Source organism: Chelonoidis abingdonii, chromosome 7, assembly GCF_003597395.2.
Source record: "Chelonoidis abingdonii isolate Lonesome George chromosome 7, CheloAbing_2.0, whole genome shotgun sequence".
In the NCBI taxonomy this organism is placed as follows: domain Eukaryota; kingdom Metazoa; phylum Chordata; order Testudines; family Testudinidae; genus Chelonoidis; species Chelonoidis abingdonii.
Window position 1 is genome coordinate 60,305,689 of NC_133775.1, and position 26,766 is coordinate 60,332,454.

General features: G+C 45.9%; 1 protein-coding gene across 1 annotated transcript in view; it reads right to left on the bottom strand.

The window, feature by feature from the left end:
* The window catches only part of PAPPA2 (pappalysin 2), a 184,458-nt gene that overhangs the window by 28,677 nt on the left and 129,015 nt on the right, over nt 1–26,766 (bottom strand). The window contains exons 17-20 of the mRNA XM_032804788.2: nt 23,208–23,376; nt 20,824–20,956; nt 16,344–16,453; nt 10,943–11,014 (exon numbers count right to left, since the gene is read on the bottom strand). Of these exons, the coding sequence (XP_032660679.2) occupies nt 10,943–11,014; nt 16,344–16,453; nt 20,824–20,956; nt 23,208–23,376 (484 nt within the window). The remainder of the gene's footprint in view (nt 1–10,942; nt 11,015–16,343; nt 16,454–20,823; nt 20,957–23,207; nt 23,377–26,766) is intronic.

The window sequence follows — 26,766 nt, forward strand, 5'->3', positions numbered from 1 at the left end:
GGAGTAGCCTTGTACATCAATGATGGGGTGAACTGTAATGAAATAAGAAGTGATGGAATAGATAAGACGGAGTCTGTCTGGGTAAAAATCACGCTGGGTAAAAAAGCTACTAGAGCTTCCCCTGAGATAGTGCTTGGGGAAGCTCTAGTAGCTTTTTTACCCAGCGTGATTTATCTCTAAGCTAAACTGTTCTTAGCTTTTAAATCTTTCAACAGCAGAAATTTTATCCATGCCCCTAGACTGGAGTCAGCAGAGCTGGGTCTATTTCCTGCTCTGCCTCTGACCTACTCTGTGACCATGGGCGAGTCCCTTCACCTCACTTTCCCTTTCTGTCCCTTCGTCCATCTGGGGCCCAGTCATGCCTTTGGCAGCCCAAGTGCTGCGTAAGGGACAATAAGCAGTTACACTGCCTCAGAAGCAGAGTAACAAGCTACTTCCTGGATTTCCCCCCCTGCTCCAGAAGATACTTCCTGCAATATATGTCCACCAGGGCCTGGCACATCTGCATTGCCTGGTGCAGTGAGGGGCAGAACCAAAGCTTTTGTGATGTCCTTGTGAAAGGCCATATTCACTGCTAACCAGCTCAGCCGTCCCCATGCAGAGGGCAGTGTGCTAATTTCACTGCACACATCAGTCCTCTAGAGGCCTCCTTTATAACACTAGTTCCACAAGCACCTTTCCAGTACATCGCAACTTTCATTACAAAGGACTTTCAGAGCTTTGCCAAATTTAAGAGAGAAATCAGTTCTCCCACCGTTGAAGTGCAGTCACTTCTGAGGTGGAACAAGGCATCTGTCTAACAGTGCACAGCAACATCACACAACAGCTTATGGTAGGAAGAGAAGGAGAACACTATTTAGCAAGACAACATTTTGCCACTCAAACTATTATTTGGCCAGGACACTAATTTTAACACCCATGCTCTCAAAGTTGCCGTGTGGTCCATAATGACCAGCACATTGGTCTTACATCTCCTAGAAAAGATGGCACGCACTGCAGCATAGCCTTTCTATATTCCATATTGGAGCATGGCTTCAGAACTGAGTCAGAGGGGAATGAGCTACCTAATGAAACATCACTGCCACTTTCTGCAACACTAAGGAGATCCCTCATCCAAGAGCAAAGGCCCAACCCTGGTTATGCTTAGGAATTCAGGGGAGATCATAGCCCAGTGCAGTTTGGCTGCAGGCAGAATAACAGAGCCATTAATTGGGTCTGTCTACACAACAGATTTCTAGGAAGTTTGTAATCAGGTTGTATCATGGTTGATTCCACACACAAAACATATTTACCCATGGTTTCTAGGACCTACCTACCCTACAAACACAACTGAGCCAGGAGTCTTGGTTATAACTCCTTTGTAAGCTGTAGTGTGGATGGGACTTAATCATGTCTGCAGCCAGGCTAAATCCTTGGTATGTCCTGTATGATTATCCTGTATTTTGATCCTGCCTAGGAGCAGGGCTCAAACATGACTGTCATACTGTAACCAGCTTTCAGCACATGTACAGACATGACCACATTTGTGTGTAACCAGCTTAGTTCGCTTCTCCTTCCAAGTTTCCATGTAGGAGGGCATCTCAAAGTGCATTGCCCACTATGAAAAGCATTCTCAATCCTCTGCTCCTATCACCAGCGGCTGAGGCAGTATGGGATAGCTGTCCACAGTGCATTCATGCAAATAGGCCTGTACAATGAAGTAGAAGCAGACAGGACAATGTAACTGACACATACAATGTAATTTATTCCATCTGTCAGGGTGCTTAAGCACTGGAATAAATTGCCTAAGGAGGTTGCAGAATCTCCATCATTGGAGATTTTTAAGAGCAGGTTAGACAAACACCTGTCAGGGATGGTCTAGATAATACATAGCCCTGTCATGAGTGCAAGGGCCTGGATTAGATGACCTCTTGAGGTCCCTTCCAGTCCTATGATTCTATACTTGTGTCAGGAAAAGCATTGCAGGGTAGCCCTGACAAATCATGTTATGAACAAGGATGATGTCAGATGAGCGTATCAAAGACTGGTTGCATACAATATTGTTCTATTTGCAGTGTGGAAGGAACCTTACAGGAGTGGAAAGATTTGAATATAGATACTTCCACTTTCCAACCAAGGGCCCATGGTCCTGACCCCAACATATCAAACACTAGGGGTCCCTAGAAAAACAGCAAGGCCAAGAGAAGGTAATTCTTCCTCTTCAAATAACAGCCCCTTGAGATTTCTTAACCATATTTATCTACCCCTTTAACTATATAGCTCCCTGGAGAGGGGGATTTTGACCTCTGAACCCTCCCTGTCCCTCATGAACCCTCCGAAAACCAAGTCAAACAGGATTCAAAAAAAGAGGATGGATTTTTTCTTCCAGAAGTTCTTGACAAAAGAGCAAGTGAGGAATTGTTTGAACACAGAATTGGGAGGAAATGCGCTATAGGTGCCAGAAAGAACTTATCATCTTGAGTCCGGTATGATAGGGTTCCAGCCAGACAAGTGACTGTCCAAACAGCAACCTGCCCTCCATCGGTTTATTCTCTGTTTGCAAGACAAAAGATGAATTTTCTAGTGGCCAGTGCCGCAAACTCCAAAGCCAGGCGGCATTGTCTCTGCATCTTACAGCATCACCAGGAATGGGGAACTTGGAGCTGGGACGGCTGGCGGTTTTAGATCTGCTACATGTGATAGAACAGAACCCAGCTTGTCAAACTTTAGTTTTTCAATCAGTTGTGACTTGAAGACAAGGGCGATCCCAGTCCTGCAAGGGGCAGGACCACCTCTGACTCTCGTTGACTCCTGTGGGAGTTGGGGGCACCCATCCTATTGCACAATTGAGCCGCTGCCATATTTACAAAGTTGTATGCAGTGTACTTGTAGCTACAAAATTTCCAGGCTATTAGAGAGACAAGGTGGGTGAGGTAATATCTGTTATTGGACCAACTTGTTTTGGGGAGAGAGACAAGCTTTTCACAGACCTGGAGTTATTTTGTTGTCACCTTCGCAGCACAGGAACACATAAACTCTATGCTACAGTGGCTCTGAGTTGGCACCAAAGACTACCTCAGGCTTCCACCCTGCTACCCCCCAGATGCTGCAAGATGCCGATGCTTCCCAGGTTCCTATATGGTGAGCAGGAGTCACAGGCTGGCCACCTAAGGCCTGAGTCTGGAAATATGTATAAGACAAGCTGGAGAGAGAGAAGGGAGAGGGAATACAAGCAGGGCAGGGATTAGAGAGAATTTGTGGAATGCAGCCACAGATGGATTGAATTAGGTATTGAAATATTGCTAGAATCTACTATTAACCTCAGAGAAACTACACTCAGATGTGTGTACATGCCTAGGTACAGATCACACACTCATGCACACACAATGCTGCTGTTATTGCACAAACACACTCAATTCCCCCTCCCTCCAGTACCCATTTGCCAGGTATCTATTGCAGATTCCCAGGAGCAAAGTCCTGTTTCAGAGGTGGATCAATAGCTTCATCTCAACAACCTGACAGCTGATTTAAAACATGGGCTAAAGGCGATGCCATGTCTCCCTATTCTATGCTATGAAGGCTGGTGATCCAATTACTCATCACAGGCCATCATCCGGCAGGAGAACTGCTTTCAGAACAGAGCTGAGGGCATGGAGTGTTAAGGAGTCCCCCAAAACGCAGAATCCAAGGCTTGTGGGATCTAAGGGTAGAGACTTAAAGCTGTTACAAGATTAAGTCAAATAAAGGATGTCCAATTTCCTCCTTTTCCTAGAAAGAGTACAGCAAGAGGTGTCGGCTGAAATGCAGCAACACAGAGCTCCTGCTGGCCACCCGCACAGAAGGAGTGAGTCATCACATGCCAGAACAGATTTGACTACAGAACCGCCTTTGTTAAGAGCTGATTTACAACCAGGAACATAGAAATTGTTACACTGGGTCAGACCAATGGCCCACCAAATCTGCAATCCTGTCTCCAGAGTGGCCAGGAGCAGATGATTCCAAGTGAGGCACAAAATCGTCCCGATACAACCGATTGTGCCATCCGATGTGATAGAAGGAAAGTGGTTTCCCGACTCCTGCTGGGGATAATGTGTTTCCTAGAAGTTTCAGGATCAATAGTCCTTATAACTAGGGCCCTACCAAATTCATAGTCCATTTGGGTCAATTTCACGGTCATAGGATTTTAAACATAGTAAATGTCATGATTTCAGCTATTGAAATCTGAAATTCTATGGGGTTGTAATTGTAGGGGTCCTGATCCAAAAAGGAGTTGGGATGGGGAGGTCGCAAGGTTATTGTAGGGCAGGATGCGGTACTTCTGCCCTTATTTCTGTGCTGCTGCTGGAGGCGGTGCGCCTTCAGAGCTGGGCAGCTGGAGAGCAGCAGCTGCTGGCCAGGAGCCCAGCTCTGAAAGCAGAGCTGCCACCAGTGGCAGCACAGAAGGAAGGATGACATGGTATGGTATTGCCACCTTTACTTCTGCACTGCTGCCTACAGAGCTGGGCCCTCAGTCAGCAGCTGCTGCTCTCTGGCTGCACAGCTCTGAAGGTGGCTGCACAGAAGTAATGGTGGCAATACCATACCATGCCTACCATACCATGCCATCCTTATTTTCGCGCTGCTGCTGGAAGGGCACCGCCTTCAGAGCTGGGCACTTGGCCAACAGCCACCACTCTCTGTTTGAGAGGATGTCTCTCTCTGTTTGAGAATATGTCTGCACTGCAATCGGAGGTGTGATTGCAGCATGTGTAGGCACACCCATGCTACCTTTAATCTAGCTAGTGTGGCTAAAAATAGCAGAGAAGATGCAGCACCATTGACCCTGGTGCAGACTGGGAATGCAAATATGTATACAGGATTCTGGGTGGTCTTGAACAACCTGTACAGATCTCTGAGACACCACATCTTCACTGCTATTTTTCAGTCACTCCAGCTAGATTAAAGCTAGTGGGGCTATGCAGCATGGACATTGCCCTGAGATTCATAGATTCATAGACTCTAGGACTGGAAGGGACCTTGAGAGATCATCGAGTCCAGTCCCCTGCCTTCATGGCAGGACCAAATACTGTCTAGACCATCCCTGATAGACATTTATCTAACCTACTCTTAAATATCTCCAGAGATGGAGATTCCACAACTCTCTCTAGCAATTTTATCTCCAGTGATTAACTACCCTTGACAGTTAGAAACTTTCCTAATGTTCCAACCTAATCCCTTGCGCAGTTTAAGGCCCACTGCTCTCTTGTTCTATCATAGGCTAATGGAACCAAGTTTCTCCCTCCTCCTCACTGACACAGACTTTAGGATACTGAAACTGCTATCCATTCCCCTCTCGTCTTTCTCTTTCCAACTTAATAAACCCATTTCTTTTCCAGCCTTCCTTCATAGGTCAATGTCTCAAGACCTTTAATCATTCTGTTGCTCTTCTCCTGGACCCTCTCCATTCTCCACACTTTCTTGAAATGCGTGCCCAGAACTGGACACAAAACTCCAGTGGAGGCCTAACCACGCAGAGTAGAGCGGAAGAATGACTTCTCGTGCTGTTTACAACACACCTGTTGTGTTGTAAGATTGTGAGTATTTCCTTGTTCTTGTGTATGGGAGGGTGAATGGAGCACCCAGCTGGTTTTCACACTATATCTATTAACAACAAGGCAAGAGACACTTGATGAATGAATAGCCCCAAAAAGTATAGTGATTAGCCCGTGACTCCAGTTTTCAATAAAATGACAGCTAGAAACATTCCAAACACTTGCTTGAGAACTGCCTGTAATTTCAGGGGATAAAATCAATTAGATTTAAAAAAATAATAATAAAAAAATCAGTTTTTTTTTTAATTAAATCTTTTTAATTAACGTTTTGAGGAAAAAACCTAACTAAAGATAGTTTAATTAAGCAAACATTCTTATGCCCAAAGATATCTATCCATGGAATATGAGATTACAATCTAATCTATAGTAATATAGACCAATAGATCTCATGGTAATAAAAAAAAGTTTTGTTAAATTATTCTAACATCATGGATTAGGAGCCAATATTATGGTTCCAGGTTTCCTGAATAGAGTATTTAGAGTTTTAATCTTCTACTACTGAATGGACTTCAGTGCTCAGTCTAGAAGATACAATCAGAGATGCTTAGTTTGCAGTCCAAACTGTGGGATTTTGTCTCCAGAGATAACATCGATTGTTAACAGCAAATAATGTTTTAAAAATATATAATATATAGAGGTCGAGAAAAATACAGATCAACCCTAGTTGTCCCTCTGCAAATTTGTCGTCACAAATCATCCTCCCGTCACTCTCTCTAATATGAACTTTCAAAAAGTCAATGAAATAGAGAGATTTGGGGCGGATAGATCTGGACAAGGAGAAGTGAGATAAATGTGACAGGGACGTCGACAGAGTAGAAACAAAATGGAATGTTTGATGCAGCATATTCCAGAAGTCTTGAGGTCTTTCTGAGTGTAGCCTTCTTGATTTGAGATCTACACACCATTCTCATCACTGGAATGAAAGCCTAATACTGGGCAGCCGCGGAAAAGAACCCAGTTTGGGATAAGAACCATTCAAGAAATAATATGTTTGCTGATGATGTTTTTAAAGAAAGTCACACCAGTGAACTGTGGAAGTCACTTAGCACTTGATTCAGAGACTGTTGACGTGTAATCTCATCTTAACCGCAGTAGCTTCTTCGCCAGTGTAGAAAGAATACTTTTCTTCCTTTGACTAATTCATTCCCAAATTGAGAAGTCCTTTTGAACCTGAAAAGAGGAAAAGCCTGTTTTTCTTTCCAGATACGAACAACAGGAATAATGAAAGTGAAGATGACTAAATATTAGCTGCAGAAGCCAATATTTAAGTTTCTCATAGTTGACCTTCGCGACTAGTCAATGTATTTTGTTTTCTTCTTAATATTTAATTTAATTATTTAGTTAAAAAATTTTTACAAAATATCAACCTGATTTAAAAAACTTGAAATATTTAACTAATTCAAAAATTCATCATGCTTTGTTTGTTAAAATATTATGTTGTGTGAATAAAAACCAGAATACTTAATGTTGTTGTTCTTAGTTAAAAAAACAAATTAAATGTCTGTCTGGTATGTTCTCCTCCTAACACATACAAGAAAATCCTCCCAATATAATGATTAGCCTGTTAATGGAGATAGTCACCTCCCAATGATCGTAAATACTGGCTTCAATTACCTCTGGTAATGAAATAACCAACAATCATTCAATTTTTCTGATATAGCTGTAAAACTAATATGAAAAGTTTTCAAAATAAATCACTTTAAAAATGTATAGCGTGTACCTTCTAAAAATGAAACCTACATCTATCTCTGAGTTGTGAAGAATATGTATTAAGGCTACAACAAGCAACAAGAATGCACTTTTACATAGAAACCCATGATTAAATCGAGTCTTCCTGACTAGTCATTTAAATCAATTTGATTTAAATCAAATCCACCCTGTGTAATGTGATGCCAATTTGTGTCCTTGTTACAGCCTATGTCATGAGGACCGCAAGTCTGATGTCCCCTTCAATTATAAGGAGCTACATTCTGCCCTCAGATTTACACACATAACTTCCAATGTCTTCAAGAGGAGTTATGTGGAGGTATCTGGAGGCCGAATTCACCCAGCATTCCTCAGAGTTGATTTCAGCTCTCAGTTGCAAGTGAAAGTCCCATGGATTTCAATAGAAGTTGCACTCATGTAACCAAGAACAGAATTTGCACCTTAGAATTCATGCAATGCTTTGTATTTTCTAAGCATTTTACAAACATTAATTCATTATTCCTACACTCACCCTGTTGGTCAGGGGGAATTATTACCCACATTTTACTGGCTCACTGAGGCACAGAAATGGTAAGTTAATTGCTCATGACCATACTGTGAGTCAATGGCAGACCCAGGAGAGGAAGTGGGGAATTCCTGCCTCTCAGTCTTACATATGAACTTCTAGAGCACTGCATCAGATCATCGGAACAATCAGTTCATTATTAGTCATACGCTAGGTGGACACAGGGAGAAAAAGTAATAGCCAGCCGTTGCATCTATAGAACATTGCATTGAGGACCATCAATAGATCATATCATTCCCTATGGTGCTGCACGGGAGAATTGTTAGGTATTTCAGGTGCCATTTGAATCCTTCTTAGGACCGTGTTGTTTACTGGGTTGGAAGTTGATATCTTCGCGCCACTCCGAAGCCATCTGCTGATGGCCCATCTGTCATGTTGCTCTTATGCAGCTAGCCCTTCCTATCTGCCTGCAATGGTGACGTGCAGACAGTTGCCGTGAGGGCAAGGAATGCAAGCTGTAGGTGGGTGCTCATGCCCAAAATAATGTGCTCACATCTGGTATTGGGAGTTCAAAACCAGTGCTCAATTTGTTTTTGCAAACCACTCCACTCCTGCTACATGGAACCAAGATATGTTTGCTTCACTGCACTGTTTGGATTGGGTGGTGTTTTGAGAGCTACATGGAGCGACACTTCATGGTGAATAACAGTGAGATGGGTAGTAAAACAGTTGCCTAAACCACTCCCACAATGCAGTGTGAATAAGAGACCATGGAGCCAGAGGGACCGCGACAGAACCACGAGCAGCAGCACAGGTCAACCAAGCAATCACTGAAGGTGAGGGAAGAAGCAGCCTGCTCATTCTTCCCTCATCAGGAGGAGCTGATGGTCCCTCCTGGGCTACTCACTGCCCTTGGCCTAGGAAGTGTGGAGCTGAGCCTTAGCCAGCGAAGATGTTAATGGCGGCCTAGGAAACAATGCCACAAAGTGACCAAATGCCTCATCCAGTGGCTTCCTTCTGCAGCACCGGACTTTCTGATCTCTCTTCCCAACTCACATTGCACACTCTGTATGCCCCCCCTCCCGCTCACTGCCATCTGCTTTTCCACCGATGGCATAGGATGAGCTGTTCCGCTGGCTTTTGAGCTGCAGAGCCCACTCCACACTAAATTACTTTCCTGATGAGTGCTCCGAACACCCTCTATCCCTCTCTTGTTCTTTGCACTATGTGCCTCACCACTCTCTGGATGGGCAATTTGGCAAGAGCCAGAAAGAGAGTGTCAGATGGACATCAAGATTAATGGGTGGAGAAGGAAGACACGGAGAGAGGAGACAGTTGGACTGCTCCAGTGTCAGATGCATGATGGAGACAAGGTAAATTATTCCAATGTCATCAGAAAGTAACTTGATGTTTCCAGCCGGAGGCTTGGAAGCTAGAGCTCCCTAGAATTACTCCGGCTAAGGCTGGGACAGGTTGGACCCTGCCCTCAGCCAGCACTCCTACACCCCACCTGCTAGTGACTCCTGTTGGAAGAGACTGCAACAGTAGTCAACAAGAATTCCTGCACAGCCAGTGATTCTCTCATAATCAGAGGCCCTGGGGTGGCTAAGTGCTCTCTCTTGTACCCAATGCTCCTGCTGGCAGAGGCTGGGACTGCAGTAGCTTCTAGCTGCCCCACAGTCAGCACTTGTGCACCATTCTCTACAAGGATCTTGCTCAAAACAAGAGGTGAGGTGCAGAACCCAGAAGCATGAGGCTCAATGGCTCTTCCGTACCATTTTCATTGTCTTTAGTTATGATATTCTAGATAGTCTTGATATCTGTATAGCTACCCATTTCTTTATTGACACTTACGTTGCTTCACTGGACTCAGGGGAGGAATCACTCCCTTTACTTTAAAGCCCTGCTTGTGAAATGTGCCAGATTGGCAGCTCTGGAGACTCAAGTCTCCTATTTACCCATGGAATAGGGCAGAGCCATGCAGACGACTTTCACACAGCCCTGCCACAGGCCTCGTTCCTGACCTGGAAGGGGAATCAGGTATTTTACAAGTATTCAGGCCTTTACTTCTCTGCTGAAACTGCCAACAGCAGTAACTGGTTAGGGGCTCCCTGGGAGATAGGCTGAAACCAGCAAACTCATTTCACTGAACAGCCCTGAGACGGTAATGCCATCCACTTGCTACTTATCTGGACTGGCCCTGGAGGGTGACCTGACACTCTCTGTGTCCTTAAGTTCCTCCTCAAAACTTGCCCATTGTAATAAATACCATAAATAGAGACACAACACAGTCAAGAGAAATACATGGAGCACCATACAACGTGATAAAACGGTGTCAAGTTGCTCCCGAATGCAAGCTGCCTCCAATGAGACAACATGTCTTGTGCTCATCGGTCTGTGTCATTCTCGTGCCCAGCAGCACTCTACCGACTGGTGACCGATTAAGCCATTCAGCACCCTCTCTCTGGAACTTGCAACTCAAACACATTAGGCACACATACTCTCTCATCACTCATTTATTTCACCCTTTTGCATTCATTCATTAGCTCTGTGCTGTGGTCTGTAGAATTAAATTCCTGTCCGGCTTTTCTTATGGATATAGGAGATAAAGGACAGCATAAAAGAGCTGACAGGAGCCTTCTCCCAGAACTTGAACATCAAAGAAGCGTGAATAAATTCATCCCTACGCCCCAAGCTTTGGGAAAGTTCTAATCTGCCTCCTAACTGTGCTGTGGACCTCATCTCTAACTGTTGTTCATTTCACACTTCCTGTTGCTAGCCTGGGTCCAGAGTGACAGAAATCACATGAGAAAGCCTGTGTTTACAAGATTTTAAGACCAAGCTTCTCAACTCCCATCATCTGGAGATTTCAGATCAGTTAGGCTGGCACTTATTCTAATCTTTTGGGCTTTGCCCACCAGGGGAGACACCCTAGCAGGAGAAGGTGCTTTGAAAATCCAAACTTGTCATTGCCACGTTACTCAACCGGTGCACAGGCTTTTCCTTTGCTTATGAAGAACACTTACCCTGGCCTCTTTGCTAGGCCAGAAAGCCCTGCCGTAGACCATTCAAACTCTTGCCAAGGCAAACTAGCCCCACCCCTATGATGGACTGAGTCTGAAATCCCAGCCCGAAGTGCTGTTCATGCCAGGGGCCTTACCTCACATGACTGGATGCAGTGAATGACTGTAGGGTCTGGGTGCCATCGCAACCTGCCAGTGCACACAATGTTCTATGGAGGAAAAGGAGAAAACAGCTGTCAGGTGACTCAGGAAAGGCAAAGGTGCCCTAGGAGCCTATTAGAATTATTATACCACCATATCTCTCTGCATCACTAGTGGTCTGCTCAGGTTCTGCATTGGATTCCTGTGCATCTGCTGCGCAACCCAAGGATTTCACTTTCTCACCACCCCTCAGATCCTGTCACAGCCACACTCCTGCCAGCTGAGGAGGTCTAGATGGGGACCTTCCTTCCATGCCTAATGAAGTATGAGTGCTGTTGAATTTGAAGAGCGCAGGGACTGAGACTTGGCATCTCTGAAGATGATGATTAAAAAATAAAAAGGAATTAAACTCTCCTGAGTGACAGAGAGGTAGTGGAGGCCAGGGACATGGTGGCTCAGTGCACTGGCTTGTCACACTTGGGTCAGCTCCTCTAGAGATGCTCAACTGGTTCACCAGTTAGATGGTCACAGATAAGGTCTGGCCTCAGCACTAGTGGATAATCAGCTAAACATGAGCTTCCAGTATGATTCCGTTGCTGACAGAGCTACTGCAATCCTGGGACGTATAAACAGGGGATCCTCATGTAGGAAGAGAGAGGCAGAAGCTGAGGAATCCCATGGCTCTGAATTGAAATGTCTGGCTGGGCAATTGAGAGGCCCATGGCTTAGCTAAGCTATCAGCCCAGCTGTGTGTGAGGATGTTCCACCTAGCTGGGTAGTCCTATTGGCTAGGTTTCCCTCTGCTTGACATAAACATATCTTTGAATAGCTGACGGCAGCCCAAAGGCACGTAAATAATCATTGCACTGAGCGTGCTCTCAGCTCTGTCCTGCAGCGCTTACCCCTACAGCGAGGGCCTTCCAATCACTCCTGCTGTTCTCAGCTTTCCCAGGGGCTAAAAGAGCAGCCCCTCTGTTTAACCCATCCCCCCACCCCCAACCTCCATAGTTTTTCTCAGTCTCTCACCCATCGCCCGACTTTGTTCTCACTAAGTCCCCTCCTCAATTCCAACCTCTTCAATAATAAGGGAGAGTCTATCCCTAGGCCATCTCTCGCCACTCAGTGTCTCCGAATTCTAGCCAGGACAGCAGCACAGAGTGCTGGCTGAGAGAGCCGAGCCTGTTCAGTTCGTTTACCTAACAGCCATGCAGAATGCTTCAGCAGCATACAGACATTAAGTAACTGATCCTCCTCACAGTGCCACAGATGAAGGCAGTATCACCCCTCTCCCTATGGTCTAGAGGATATTAGGGCAGAGAGATGGAGTGACCTGCCCAAGGCATGAAGCCAGTAAGTGGCGGAGTCAGAACTGGAGCGTGACCATATGTCACTCTAAGCAAGTAGACTCATTGTGGACCCCCACTCTTTTCTTCTCTGCTGGAATGGCAGCTCTTGCTGCAGAGGTCCCTGACCAACGGCCAGCGCTGTGAGAGGAAAGCATGCTCCGAGGGAAGAAAGAAATGTCTATCTTTCAGCAGGGAGGGAGGAAGGAGCAGAGGCGAAGGGAGCGAATAAAACAACATGTTTCAGTGACAGGTCCTGGCAAAGGGAAGACATTTTCTTAAAATAACCCCTTCCCCTGCTCTCCTCCACCCCCCATTCACGAGAGGCGATGGTGCTGGCGGAAGGAAAGCCAAAAGCCGGCGTCCTGCAGAGTTGAGTGATATGATCCTTCATACCCGAGGCCTCCTTCCAAGACCCAGCTAACGATCCCACATGCCACAACCCTCCCCTAGCCCCCAACTGGGCCCTTCCCAGGCCAGTGATTTGCAGCTAGTCTGATTCAAACTGGCGCACTGGAGTATCCACAGGCATGAAGTTCTGGTAACCCTGAGCCTCCTACAGGCTCCCAGGAGGGGAGAAAGGTGGCTGGAAGAGAACGTTGGCTCCCAATAATATTACTTGCTTCTCTTTCACCCCCTCTGACGCGTTTCATTTTTATTTTAAGAAATATTACCCCTGGCGGAGCTGCTTTTGGATGTTATAATCCCAAGTATTTGAGCCTTTCTGCTGGAAAGCACATGAGGGAAGGGAAGGAGAGAGGGCAGTCGGGGGAGGTGAAGGCTCCACACTTTACCACCATCAGGCACTGGAAACAATCTGCAATGAGTCCCCGGAGCTGTCAACAGGTGAGAGTGCCCTGAGACGCCTGTCGGAAGTGTAGCCTGAGCTGCTAGTAAGTCTGCCAGACACAAATGTTGCTTTGGCTTTGTGTGTGGCTGCAGCTCCTGTATCTGTGTTGTTTTGTGTATTTGCTAAAGACAGTGGCTCATTGGGGGAGACTTTCCAAAAGCACCTAAGGGATTTAGAAGCACAAGTCATACTGAAGAATCAGTGGGATTCATGCTCCTAAATCTCCTCCTGGATTTCTGCAGCACCTTCCATTCCCTGAGAGTCCAAAGCAGTGGATGGACACTTTCTCGTCTGTGTCTTTGTACTGCGTATTATATTACACACAGAAACTGTTACAAGAACATTACTAAAGTTGCAGGCTCAACCACTCGCTAGTTAGGAAATGCCTGAATTAAGGTTGCCTGTGGTATCCTGATTGGGCCCCCTTATGCATATGTTGTATGACAAAGTATTCAATGACCTGCCTCACTCAGTGGGCAGGATGGACAGCAGTCACTGAAGGAGCAGCTAGCCAATATTTGGTTTTCTCCTCTTTGTTCAGTGGGTAGCCCCAGGCCTTATCTACTGCATGCTACTCAAACGCTGCTCTGAGGACAGAATTATTAACTTCCTCATGGGCTTTTCTCCTGGTACTTAATATTGTAGCTCAAGGGGCAGAGGTCTTTGTGGCAGATCTAAAGGTTCCTGCTAATGACCCATGTGATGTCAATGTGATTCCACTTGATGGAATTTCTGTTTTTCCAGTTTGCACATCAGCAGATACTGGGATGAGGCACAAGGGGAAGAGAAAGACTAGACTGATAGCAGTAGCAGGTTACTGTCCTCTTTGAGAACCAGGCCCTAAACTCTAGAGGGACACACTTTGGCAGTGGGTTTCATAGCTATTTGATGAGAGCAGGGGAATGCTGAGGCTCTGGATTCTTGGGTTCCAGTCCAGGTTCTAGAGTGAGCCTGTTCCCCTCAAGACTGACCCCTTCTGTCAATGTACCCTCTAGCCTGTCTCTGTACCAGTCCTGTCTCTCCTCCTCCACCCCAGCAGGTCTTCGCCCCAGTCAGTCCCAGTCACCTCACCAGCTCCCCGCCCAGCCAGTCTCAGGTCCTCATCTGATCTCAGTCTTACTCTGCACCCCTCTGTCTCACACTCCCACACTCCCCTATGCTCCCCTGTTCCAGTTCCCCAGTTGCCCTGGATTTAAAGCATGTGTATACCCCAAAATGTAAGCAAGTTAATTGCAACCGTAAGTATGCGCATTCAGCCACCCTAAATTAATAAAACAGACCACCACATAATTAAGGGTTAACTTAAAAAACAGGCTTTCAAAAGCAAGGTCATATCTAGCTGGCAGTTTCTGCTAATCAAAATAAAAGACAAACAAACAAACAAACAAACAACTAAGTCTAAAAATAATAATGAAAAAAACATAAGTCTAGTTGCCTCTAATATTAACAGTTTAATAAAAATTTAAAAAATAATAATACAGTAGGGGTCATTATAACCTATGTGTTTTATAAAAATTACTGATAAAAATTAGCTAATAAAGTATACATTGGAGCAGTCCTCTGAAGTCACCTTGAGAAATGTTTTTCCTGACACCCTTTCTCTCCGGTGAGTGAGCAATTGGCCACTGCGAACCTGCTGTTAATTACCCAGTACCGTTCCAGATGTTAGGTAAATATCTGGAATGTTCTACACCTATTGCTTTTGTTTGTGTGTGCTTAAATCTAATAAACTCCAGTTTTCGATAGGGCACGCTTACTTGTATTACTCCTTGATCAGACAGAATCGCTGAGTTCCTGTTGATTTATTCCTTACACTGCCTAAAGTAAAACAGTTAAGTTGCCCCTGTTGGGGGTTCTGAAAACCCCGGGGTAACACATCCTCCCATGTTCCTTATTCCAATCTACTCCTTCTAGAACACCACTCCCTTCTCAGACCCCAGCTCTTGTCCTCCCCTTGCATTTCAGTCAGGCGGTTTCCTCCTCCTCCAGGCTGCCTGGGTGCCAGGCAGAGGGTCATTGAGAGCGTAGGAGAAACAGGCTCTGTGGTCATAGTTCTGGTGCCTGGCTCCACTCTAGCTAGAAGCAGCAGGGAGCAGCAATTCCAGGAAAAGTCCTGCTCAGCCCCTGCATCCCTGGGCTGAAGCATGCCCAGTGCAGACAGAATCTGTGGAGAATTTAGCTGCCAACGTCTAACAAGTCTCTACAGAGCATGTGTGAACGGAGTCTTTTCAAGGGCTTATAACTTGGACAAATTTGGGTGGATTTTCACACAGATGGCGCAAGGCCAAGCACTGACACAAAGGCCACATCGTGCCAAATGTCAAGTGTCTACTCCAAAGCATCGGGATGCTACAGCTCCTCCAGGAATAATTTTTTTAACATGGGCAAAACAATGTATTTTGCCCTAATGTGATTATCGGAAATGGCTGAGCCATTTGCACTGAAATGTTCCAAAACAATTTGACACCCGGCCTGAAAAATGTCACCCTTAATGGTTAAAGGTTGGCAAAGTTATAAACAACTGAAAACTGGGTTTTCTAATGGGATGTGTTACGGGAAGTTAACTATAGGCAGCACTACCAGCCCTGCCTTTAATACATTATGGCCATTCCATAACAGATGGCAAAGAGGAATTCAGGCATGTAAATAGAATCTATGATTCTATGAAATAGGTGGCTTGATTGTCAGGGGTGTTGAGGGCCCGACAGCTCCCAGGGAGGGGAAGGGTTGGTCTGCAGAAGTCCAGCGCCTTTAAATCCAGCTCCGTGGTCATGTCTGATTGCCTGGGTGTTTTAAGGTAGAACCCCTTTCCCTCTGCTCTTTAGGCAGAGATGGCTGCTCGCTCCACATTCACATCCGGTAGCAGAACAGGCTTCTCTAACTTGCTCACCATTCTCTGAATAAAGTCTGGTGTGTCTCCCTGCTGAACACTCTCCTCCCTAGAAGGTCTGTGTCTCTCCCAAACTCCCTCCTTCTCCCAATCTCTCTCTTCCTTCTTCCCACAGGCCTGACACTCTTTACTCTAACGCCATGGGAGGTGGAGGGTGAGAGGAACCACCTCATTTTTAATCTCCAGAATTTGCTGAAAGCTGCTCCAGAAGCCAGCTACAATAGAATCAAAATGATAACTTCACATCTCAGGAACCATTTTGCCTTAGCGTATCTTAATTAGAGAGACACTCCCTGCACACACATACCCTTTACCTGGACTCTGGTAGGTTCCAGACGGTGGTCCATAGTGTCAGCAGTAATGTTTTCAGGGAGCATCACTGCATCGCTGGGGGGGATTATACAGGATGGTATGCACACTGCCCCTGGGGTAGAGGAGACACAGGATTCGAGACTCATCAACAGATCATTACACTTATGGGCTGCACACTCTGTAGTGCTTTCTCTGGTAACAAGGGATTTATGTTCTAAGAGGAATGGGGTTTCACCAGTGCTAAGAACTAGGCACTACAGTGTGATAGAGGCAGATCCAGGAGAGACCTTCTATTTGCCATTTCTGGGGATTGGGCTAGAATTCCCTTCCAAAATCCCAACCAATCATGGGAGAATCTTGGGGTGCACGCTCCTATGCTGCCCACCCCAGAACTGAACTGAAAAGTCAGAGGAAACAAAGTCCAATGTTATGCAGAAGGAAGCATCTAGAAAGTGGTGAAGTGACCTTTGTGCACTGGTGACTCTATATTGTCCTGCAAGCTCGGCTGGCAGGACACGGGACAGACCCATAAAAATAGGAGTGTCCTGTATATTTAGCGATGATCCTACTGTGATTCCTACATTATCTTCAACAAGCCAAACCATGGCCCTCATAATGTTAGAGGCAAAATTCCCATTGACTTCAGTGGAACTGGGTTTTGGCCCTAAGGGCATAAAATCTATTGGTCATGCAACTGACTATGTAACCAATCGATAGATAATTTGGACTTTCTGAAAAACAATCCCACAAATCAGACCTTGCAGTGCAGATCTTTGCTTGACAATTCTGGAACTAAGAAGCTGTCCATAGTTTACGTCTTCCAGCCGCCTGGGGACTGCAGGAAGGACAGCTGAGCACAGAACAGCACTGTGTTCTGCACAATCAATGGGGTATTAAATGAGGATCTCAGGATGGAATGCAAGTTGGCCACAACTACTGACTTATTGTCCTATGGCAGTACAATAAGACCTGGCTCCTAAGAGCTAAAGGCTAAAAGATTGATTAGCTTGAGTCTAAAAGGTTAATTAGAATGGAAAAAAAAATCTCAGCCTAATATAAATCACTAGCCTGGAGGCAGCTACACAGGTAAAAAGGTACAGATACTACTCCTGGGGGAATGCTGTGCCACTGCACAATGCAGGATTTGCATAGAATTAATGTTCTGCACAGAATTTCCTTTTCCCCCAACAGAATTGGCACTGCAGAGCTGCTGGCTGCCCCTAGGGACTTCTGGACCTGCCAGAGCCCAACTCACTAGCTCGCAAATAGAAGCCAATGCTGGGGGGAGGAGGATGGGGCTGGAGAGCCCCTGGCAGCTGCAGTTCCCTGCACACCCTGAAGGAAGAAGGCAGCGTGCAGGAAACTCCATACAAGCCCAGGACCCAGCATCAGGCTGTTTCACCCTCTGGATCCGTGGGCTCTGGAGGAGTATGGGATGCAGGTGTCTGGGCTGGGGGGAGCACACAGCTGGGCTTTGGGGGAAAGGGGGTGTGAGTGTCTGGGCAAGGGGGGTGCCCCATGGCTGGGCTCTGGGAGGAGGAGTGCAGGTGTCTGCCCCTCTCAGCTGGGTCTGGTGAGGGGGGAGCAGAGAAACAGAAACTGGGTTGTCATAGGGATTTCTTTAACTCTCTGCTGCTGGGGGAAAAGTTTTTTGTGGTTGTCTGTACTGTTACAGACATAGTTGCTCACAGATATAATTGAAACTGGCATGGATTATATAGCGTTATTTTGACACATAAAATATATAGAATATTGCAGAATTTTAAAATGTTATGTGCAGAATTAAAAAAAAAAATTGGCACAGAATTCCCCCAGGAGTAAGACACAGGATGAACTATCCTTTGAACATACTGAACTGTACATGGGATAATCCCACAGGGATCTTTGCTGTGATGCTTTAAGGTTAATGCAGCAGCTTTCATTGTTGTACAAATGTTATGACCAATGTCCATTTACATAATGCCATGGATAGAGACGTTTTACTCTTCCATATACCAGGGCATTCCAAACCAGGGGAGCTTTGGGATGGCTCAGCTTGTCTGGTCTGTGTGTTGTTTCTGAAGGCTAGAGGGAATATTTGTTTTTCGGGGGCAGGAGGATATTAGTGTTATTCAGTTTATTTTGTTGTGATTGCTTTGGGTCTCATTTGTACTGTTATTATATCGACTAACAACAACTATTATTATTGTGACAATAATTTCCTAAAGGCCCCAGCTGAGGTGAGGGCCCCATCATACTGAGCATTGTACAAACACATCACAGGAGGCCATCACTGGGCCAGAGAGCCTACAGTCTAAATAGAAAAAGACAGAGGAAGGGTGGAAGAAGAAACTGAGGCAAAGAGAGGTGCAGTCATTTGCATAAGGTCGCACAGCGAGTCAGCGGCACAGGTGGGATTAGAACCCAGGTATTTTGAGCATCAGTCCAATGTGTCTTCTACTAGATGGCCTTGCCTCTCTAACATGTTTTAATAAGTTCAGGTAATATCTCAGTGTGTTTGCGCTATTGGGACTGGATCCACAGACTTAGGCTCAGCCTTGCAGTGCCTAACATTTAGGCCATCTGCCACCCGGTGGAATTTACTGCCCCAAGTTAGGTGCCCAGGTTCCTTATGCTATGCACGGGGAGAGTTTGGTACCTAAGACAGGGTCCTCAAAAGCCAAGCTGAGCAGGGAGCCCTGTAAGAGAGCTAGCACGTGCTGAGGAGAGGGGCGAGGTCTAAGACCCCCTTGACCGGAGGCAGGCACTTGCCTCCACTTCTGATTCAGAGCCATGAAACTACTCCTGCAGGTAGGCACCTAAGCCAGGCCAGCCCAGTCTCACAAAAAACAGTGGTGGTGGCAGCTGCCTTATGCATTATAGCGCAATGGCTGGAGCACTCATCCAGACTGTGGGAGAGCTGGGATCAAATCCCCACTCTGCCGGATGTGGAGCAGGGATTTGACCCCAGGTCTGCATTTCCCAGGTGAGTGCCCTACCACTGAGCTACAGCCTATTCTGGCATAGTCTTCCATCTGTCCTGGGGGAGCTGTTCCACTTGGTAGGAAATACTTTCAACAGTCATCAGGCCAGAGAGAGTGAGAACGACTCAACGGCCCAGTGGTTCAGGCAGGCTTCAGAGAGACCTAGGTTCCGGTTCCCACTCTGACAGCTATTTGAAGCATTTCACACAAAGCGGAAAAGCTTCAACCAAAGAGACCTACCGCAGTGTACCCTATATCCCAATGGGTAGGGCACTCGCCTGGGAGGCTCGCATCCGTGATCTGAATCAGGCAGGCTGAGGATTTGAATGTGGGCTGCAGGGTCACAACTGCTGCCATGTTTTGTGGGGGGTTCGATCCGGCAGGTATGCTGAGAGGCTGCCTGTGAGCACATCGACAGAGTGGCCTCACAGGTGGAGCACAGGGGGAATGCCTACTTTGAGAATCCCACTGGGGCTGAGGTGCCCACCAGCTTGGTTCCATCACGATATAGATGACTGTGTGCATACCCACTGGTGGAAATGTAGGCACCTAGGGTACTTCCCTAATGGAAACTTAGGTGGCTAGGAAATTTAGGTACCTACAGGGTTAGGTGGCAGCCGAGCAGGGTTTCTGAGGATTTAACTTTTGAATATAGGAGCCTACAGTAGCAGTTTGGTGCCTAAATTCCTTTGTGGATCTAGCCCTTGATCTTTTTATTTCTGAAATTTAACAAAGAATTTAAAAAATCAAATTACAGCTATGCAAAATGTTCCTAATGGAGTCATGGGAAAATGCCTTGGTTTCATCACATGCCCGAAACTCATACCAGGCTTGTCAGAAGTTTTGCTACACTTAATGGGTCTTTTTCACCAGCCTGGGCCCAGTTTTGATCAAACTTGGGTGATTTATGGTTTTGCACTGAAAACTATGTGGGTTTTGCGTTAACACTACATTTAGACACAAAGCCAAGTGCAATGTGGCAGCTATGATTGAGTGTTGCTTTAAAGCCGGAGGGATATAAACCCAAGTGGATTTAGACAAAACAAACAGTTTGCATGGACCCATGAAGAGTAAAATTGCCTAGTTTCACATGCCAGGTGACTCAGGTCATCCCTCTAGGAATTACCACCATCACCACCACAATCAACCACAGTAAAAACAACTGCAAAAGGTGGACGAATACTGCAAACGGCTGTGGTTTGCCTCGCTGACATATTCCTTCGCCTTATGAAACTACACATCCTTATCCCGAAGCCAGCATTAGGATTAACGCTCTTCTGCTAACATGGCCAGATGTTATGCACATCCATAAACCGCCCAACTGGCTTTATGTGGAGACAGAAGACCAAAAACAAAATGGAACTTTGTCATAAATTCAAATATTTCTGAAGCAGCAAAGAGTCAATGTGACCTTTCACTTAGTCCTCTGGGATCGCAACAGACCTGGCTGACTCAACAAACAGCCTGTTCCAAGAGAAGCGGGTTTGGATCAGAAATCAACATCCTTTTTTGCCCGTACCAATGCCATAGCCTTGTTCACACTTGTACTCCACTAAATTCAGCTCTGGAGGCGGAGGGCAATTGCCTTCCAGGTTCTCACACAATTTAAACTCCTCTGTCCATAAGCCTTCTTTAGTGCAAAGGATAGGAACCTAGAAAAGCAAAGAGAGAGGAATCCACATTACTGCACTGTACAACCAGTACAAGAGGCTCTGCAATGGCTTTTGCGTCTATTCCCCTTGCCCTAGCCACATGTAGTTATACCAGAAAGTATAACCTGCCTCCCCTTGGAGCCCATTTAAATCATATTATCCTTTTCTCCGCTAACATCAATTTCACGAAATGAAGTTTAGGATGACCCTCCTCCCACTGAAATCAAAGGCAAAATTCTCCATCAACTACAGAGAGAGCAGGATGCAGTCTTTTATAAGTTATGCCGAAATGGGGAATCCAATCTATGATGGTCAGTATCGAATGCTTATGAAGCCAACTGTTCCACATTGCAATCTGATCCCATCACAGGAAATTCGCCACATGTATTTCAATGAGACACTTGCAACAGTCCTTCTGCAGCTGATCAGTGAGCAGCTCCTCTTCCTGAGCAAGCCCCTTGCCAGACAGTATGTCACAAACCAACCAGGGTTCTGCTAAGCTCTACTAAAACATTAGTAAAGCTCCCAGAGCATGCTTAAAGGGACTTTTCAACTGCTTCTAACCTTTTAAAAGAACAGTTAGTAACCTTTCATTTAAAAACAAGCAGAATTGTTGACAGTACAAATTATTTTCTTCCATGAGTATTACAAGAGTGCATGACTGTTGCTGGGTGGGCTGGCCCTTTTGGGAGAGTGAGCTTAGGTCCACTTGTGACCCATTAGCTGACTCCCAGGTGTTGGGTTTTATTGGTGCTCTCAGTAACTCAGCCAGAGGTTATGGGCCTATTGCAGGAGTGGGTGGGCGAGGTTCTGTGACCTGTGATGTGCAGGAGGTCAGACTAGAGGATCAAGATGGTCCCTTCAGGTCTTAAAGTCTATGAGAGCCCACGAAAACCATTGCATCACAAAGACATTGACAACAGACCTGAGATTTCCTACAACTGGATGGGAGAGAAAGAAATCTCAGGCCAGGTGCTTACAGGTTAACTGCCAAACCCAAATATACCCAAACACACAGAATCTGCAGAGTAGTTTCCAATGCTACATCTGCATCCTGCTGTCACAGAGTTGGCTGGCCCTCCAAGGGAAGCTGGCCTCAGTGCCACTTGAACCTAGTAATTCATCTCCCAGGGATGGCTTTGAGACCAGGGATCAGGTGATAGGAGGTTACCTGGTTGACAGATCAAATGTCAATAAGCAGCTCAGTACTTCTGCTCCTTCATGAGCATTCGAGCGAGTAAATTTTCATTTGCAAGAACATGGGCAGAGAGCATTGCAAATACCAGTGCAAAGAAACATTCCTCGGGCTCTGCAATGGAAATGCACTCACACCCATTCTGAAAGGCTCTCCATTAGCTGGACGCCAGATTCAACAAACAATTCTGAATGTCCGCAGACAACGTTGGCTCCTCTTGAGGGCTTGTCTACACAGTGAGTTAGCACTGGCAAGCCAGAGTGTGGACCTACAGCACACTAACTTGCCGCACACTGACTCGCCGTGTGGATCCTGCTACAGCGCACAGAAAGTTCTATACAGTGCTCTGAAGTGTAGACCAACATCTAGGTCACCCAATTAAGGGACAGACCAGTGTCACATGAGTTAGGAAGACAGCAGAGCATTGTGGTAGATGCTGGTTTCTGATGCAGGCACCAGCAACTGTCCCAGGTAGGCCAGAAAATCCAGGCCAGGTGCTGCTCTAATTCCCAGGAATTGTCTTGCTGTCCATTCAAGCCAAGCACAGAAATCCAAACTTCATTTCAGCAAAGCCCTTAAGCATGTACTTAACTTTAACCATATGCTTAAGTCCCTTTCAAACTTCAGTACTTGGCTGAATCAGGCCTGTTTCAGGTTTTCCTTTATTTTGAACCCAGTTGTTCACTAAACACACATACTTAACTTTAACACACAAGTTGCACATGGCTAAGTGTTCATATGATTGAGGGCCTAGTTTCTCCTGAACTGACAGAGAGAAAAATTCCTCTATCCACCTGCAAGACTCCAGTGCAAATGTCTCTGGCAGGCTCCCAAGGAAATCCCACCCTAGATGCTGATTGCACCAAGTACACCATGGATTTGTAGTTCAGCAAATAAATTAAGAACTAGGGCATGGAATAGCCTTTGCAATGCATCTCGTTAGCCAGCCACGCTGCTTTCAGGCCAGCGCAAAGCCATACCCAAACAAGATTGCCGGGGTGTCCTCCAGCTGGCTTGCTGTGCTCTTGCATTCCCCTTTAAAGAAGTCATTCTTACCCTTTTGCTCTGCGGATTGCAGCTGAGCACGCATTGGGTGTCCAGCTCAAAGCCATGGGTGCAGTTGTACATCCCCTCAAACACAGGAGGGGGTGGCTCACACAGTACTGGGATGCAGCTGCCTTCCTCCCAGACTCCACTTTCCAGGCAGTGGATCTTCAATAACTTTCTGGGGAACACACGAACAAGACAGTTACTGTACCGTACACCCAAAGAGCAATCCCAAAGCCGCAAATGCTCACTTATGAAAGGGGGTGCTGTTAGTTCTGTGGCTTCAGCTTACATCTTTTCCCCTGGACTACAGGAAGTTCACATTAAGCTCCTGGCTGGAACTGTGTTCAAATTCACATCATCTGATGATCAAGTTCAGTGGGGGTCAGGAGAAGGGGAAGGGAGGGGAGTGGAGAAGAGAGCAACAATACCTCTTGCAAGCAAATTTGAGTGGATGTTTGTTTGGAAGCTTTTGTTACTAGGATGCAAATAATAATCGATATTGAATAACACATGGTTCTGCACACAGAGCTGCCTTCGTCTGAGCATAGAAACAGAGAAACGACATTAAGGCCTCCATTCAGCAAAGCACTGAAAGCTCTGCTTGAGCCCCAGGGTTTAAGCACGCACTGAAAGTTAAGCACAAGCTTAGGTGATTTGCTGGATCAGGCGCCGACTCATTTAGGCCCCACTTCAGCACTACACCTAATCACAGGCTTAAATCCATATCAGTTCAGAAAAACTCTTCCCTCTCAGCATGTGCTGAACTTGCCTTGATTTCAGCATGAGTTTGCTGTGTTGCTCAATCAGAGCCTTAATTATCCAGGCCTTTCCCTATGTAGCACTGCTTCCTACAGCACATTGCCCAGTGCTTTGCCCAGTACAGGTTTAAATGTCCAAAGCCTTGGTGCTTCCTTCACTTAAATTGAGAGATGAGGCCAGTCTAACAGATCTCACTATCAGGAAAGTTTTCCTTCTCTAGTTGAATTTTTCCATTCCTCAGTTTCATCCCCTTGTCCCCTCCCAGCTATTTCCCCTTGTGCCACCCTAACAATTCTTCTCCCTTCATGCTGCTCAAACCCTTCTGATATGTGCACTCCACCTCTGTGCCCTGTCCCATAGCCAAGCGATATATACTTAGCTCATTCAAATGTACCTCATCAGTAAATCCCTCTGGCCTCTTTATCATTTTTGTGGCTCTCCTCTGTACTCCATCCAACTTGTAAATATCTTTCTGGTATCGGAATTGCCATACCAGAACAGACCCATATCAGCTTGTATTGCTAAAACAATATAACATTTAAATCCTTGCCAAAAAAATAATGAAAAAGAAAAATGTACAGAACAACACTCCATTTACTCAAGTATTCTACTGCTGGCAACCATCTACATACCACATAGTTCACAAGAAGGCATAAAAACCCCACGATGCACTGGGACAACTGAGCAGTACTCCTATCATGGGAGAGAAAAGTCTTTTTGACTCCAGCCACGAATGAGTTTACACCCCTTGATGCATTAGGATTTGTAGCTCTGGTGAGTTTTACCCTTGCTAATATAATTGCAGACAGGATCCTTATTAAATTCAATGTTTACTTATTCTTGCCTGACCCTGCTCTGGAATCTTTTCACCACTTGTAAGTTTCCCAGATTTTTTACTAGTCATGCTCCTTTACTGTTGGACTTTTCTATAAGTTTAATGATGATTTTCGTTGTCCAGAACCGATCCCTCACTTTTTCCTTCTCCATCCCTCACCTCCAGCAGACACTGTCCTAGGAGGCAGCAGCTAAAAGTTTCTAGGACACAATAGGCAGATAGCCAGATAGTTTTAATTTCCTCGCACATCTTTGAGTGTGATTATAGGATCTGAAAAGCAGGGCAGCCACTGTGTGTGGCAGAAATAGAGGCAGGAGACAAAAGGTTGAATCAGCACCTTACAATCCAGCTCAAATAAGGGGCAGCGCGTAGCTGCTTTCCATCAGTTGCGGTGCAGGGACTAAATTGTGCCTCTGAGGCCTTGTCTACACAAGGAAGTTTTACTGGCAAAAGTCTTGCCTCTGATATAGCTATTTCAGCAGGTTGCATTCCTATTTGGCTGCTCTCACCGGCGCAGTGTGTCCTCACAAGATTAGCTTGCACTGGCAAAAGGTGATGCTAGGTTTTGTATCAGCAAAAGAGCTACAGAATAGTCAGTCTGGCGCATTCTGTATGCCTCCTGCATAATGCTTCATGTGGCATGACCTTACAGCTACAATTTAGCCCTGTTTTTCTATGATAGCATTTCAGCAAGTGGCAGTGTCTCATAGGGGAGCTAAAGTTGGTTGTAGTATAAATAAATTCTGTGAGAAAGGCTATGAACGGGCTTCATAAACTGGGTCTCAATCATTCAGCAACGTCCTTTAAACAAGAAACATCCCTTTGGACTTGGACAGCGATATGCATACACTCACTAGACAAACACCTGGGAATAACTGATCCAGCTATTATATGTCACTGTTGTTCTTCAAAAATGCATCCAGGGGCCCTTCAGCAGAAGCAAGGTAACTCCATAAGGAGAGAGCCAGAGTCTTGTCAATATAGTGAATTGCTGCTCAGCAACCCAAGGTGTGACTCTGCAGTGCTGCAGTCACACTCTGGCTTATGGTACAGTAACTCGCCACATAGACAAACCCTTAGGATCGAAAGAGCTGGGAGCCTGCAACATGCCTAAGGAATGTGGGATTTGCACAGGTGTCCTGTGTGGTGAGTGAGATCTTTACTCATCACTCGCCTTCTCTCTTTGATGTGGTGCTAGAATTAACATACTGGGGCTTCCAGCTGCCTGCCAGTCTGCCCAAGCCACACAGGGGAAAATCACACTTTGTCAGACGGAACTGGGAGGGGGAATGGAGCTGGTTGCAAATACTGTAGCTATCTGCCCGCTGGATCTGAACTACATCTGCCATAGATTACTAAAGCAGGGGCTTATCGGGAGCATGCTGACTTTCCTCATAAGCAGTGGGATATTCCAGGGATAGGAAAGAGTTTGGCACCGAATGCACCCCCCCCCCACCTGCTGCCAGTGTGAAAAAGGTACATCCTACAAATCCTAAACAATAACTCATATCTTCAGGGACCCATTCAAGGCAAATCTCCCATTTCAGGCTACTTCCCAATAGGGTTGTCCTTCCCTGACCCCGAGGTAGAAGGTGGCAGCGATACCAGTGCTGATACTGCAGACCCAGGAATGCTAAGCAGCCTGTTACCAGAAAGGTGCTGGGAGGGAGAGGTGGGGGGAAAGACTTTTTAAACCTGTAGCTCTAAACTTTGCTGTGCAAGAAAAATACCTTGATTCCTTCTCATCTTGGAGAGCGACATTTACTTAGGATTAGCAGGGGAACCGGGAGCCCAAGGAAAATAAAATCAAAAATCAAGTGTTTCAAGCAAATGTTTAATGGGCAGAAGGTGAAGGCCGCAGGGAAGACTTATGAGGCCTGCAGGAGCTGCGTTTGATGCGAAAAGCATGGATGTCGGTCTCTAAAGCTCCACGAACCATGCAGCAGGGAGTTTGGCTAGCGCCCAGATGTG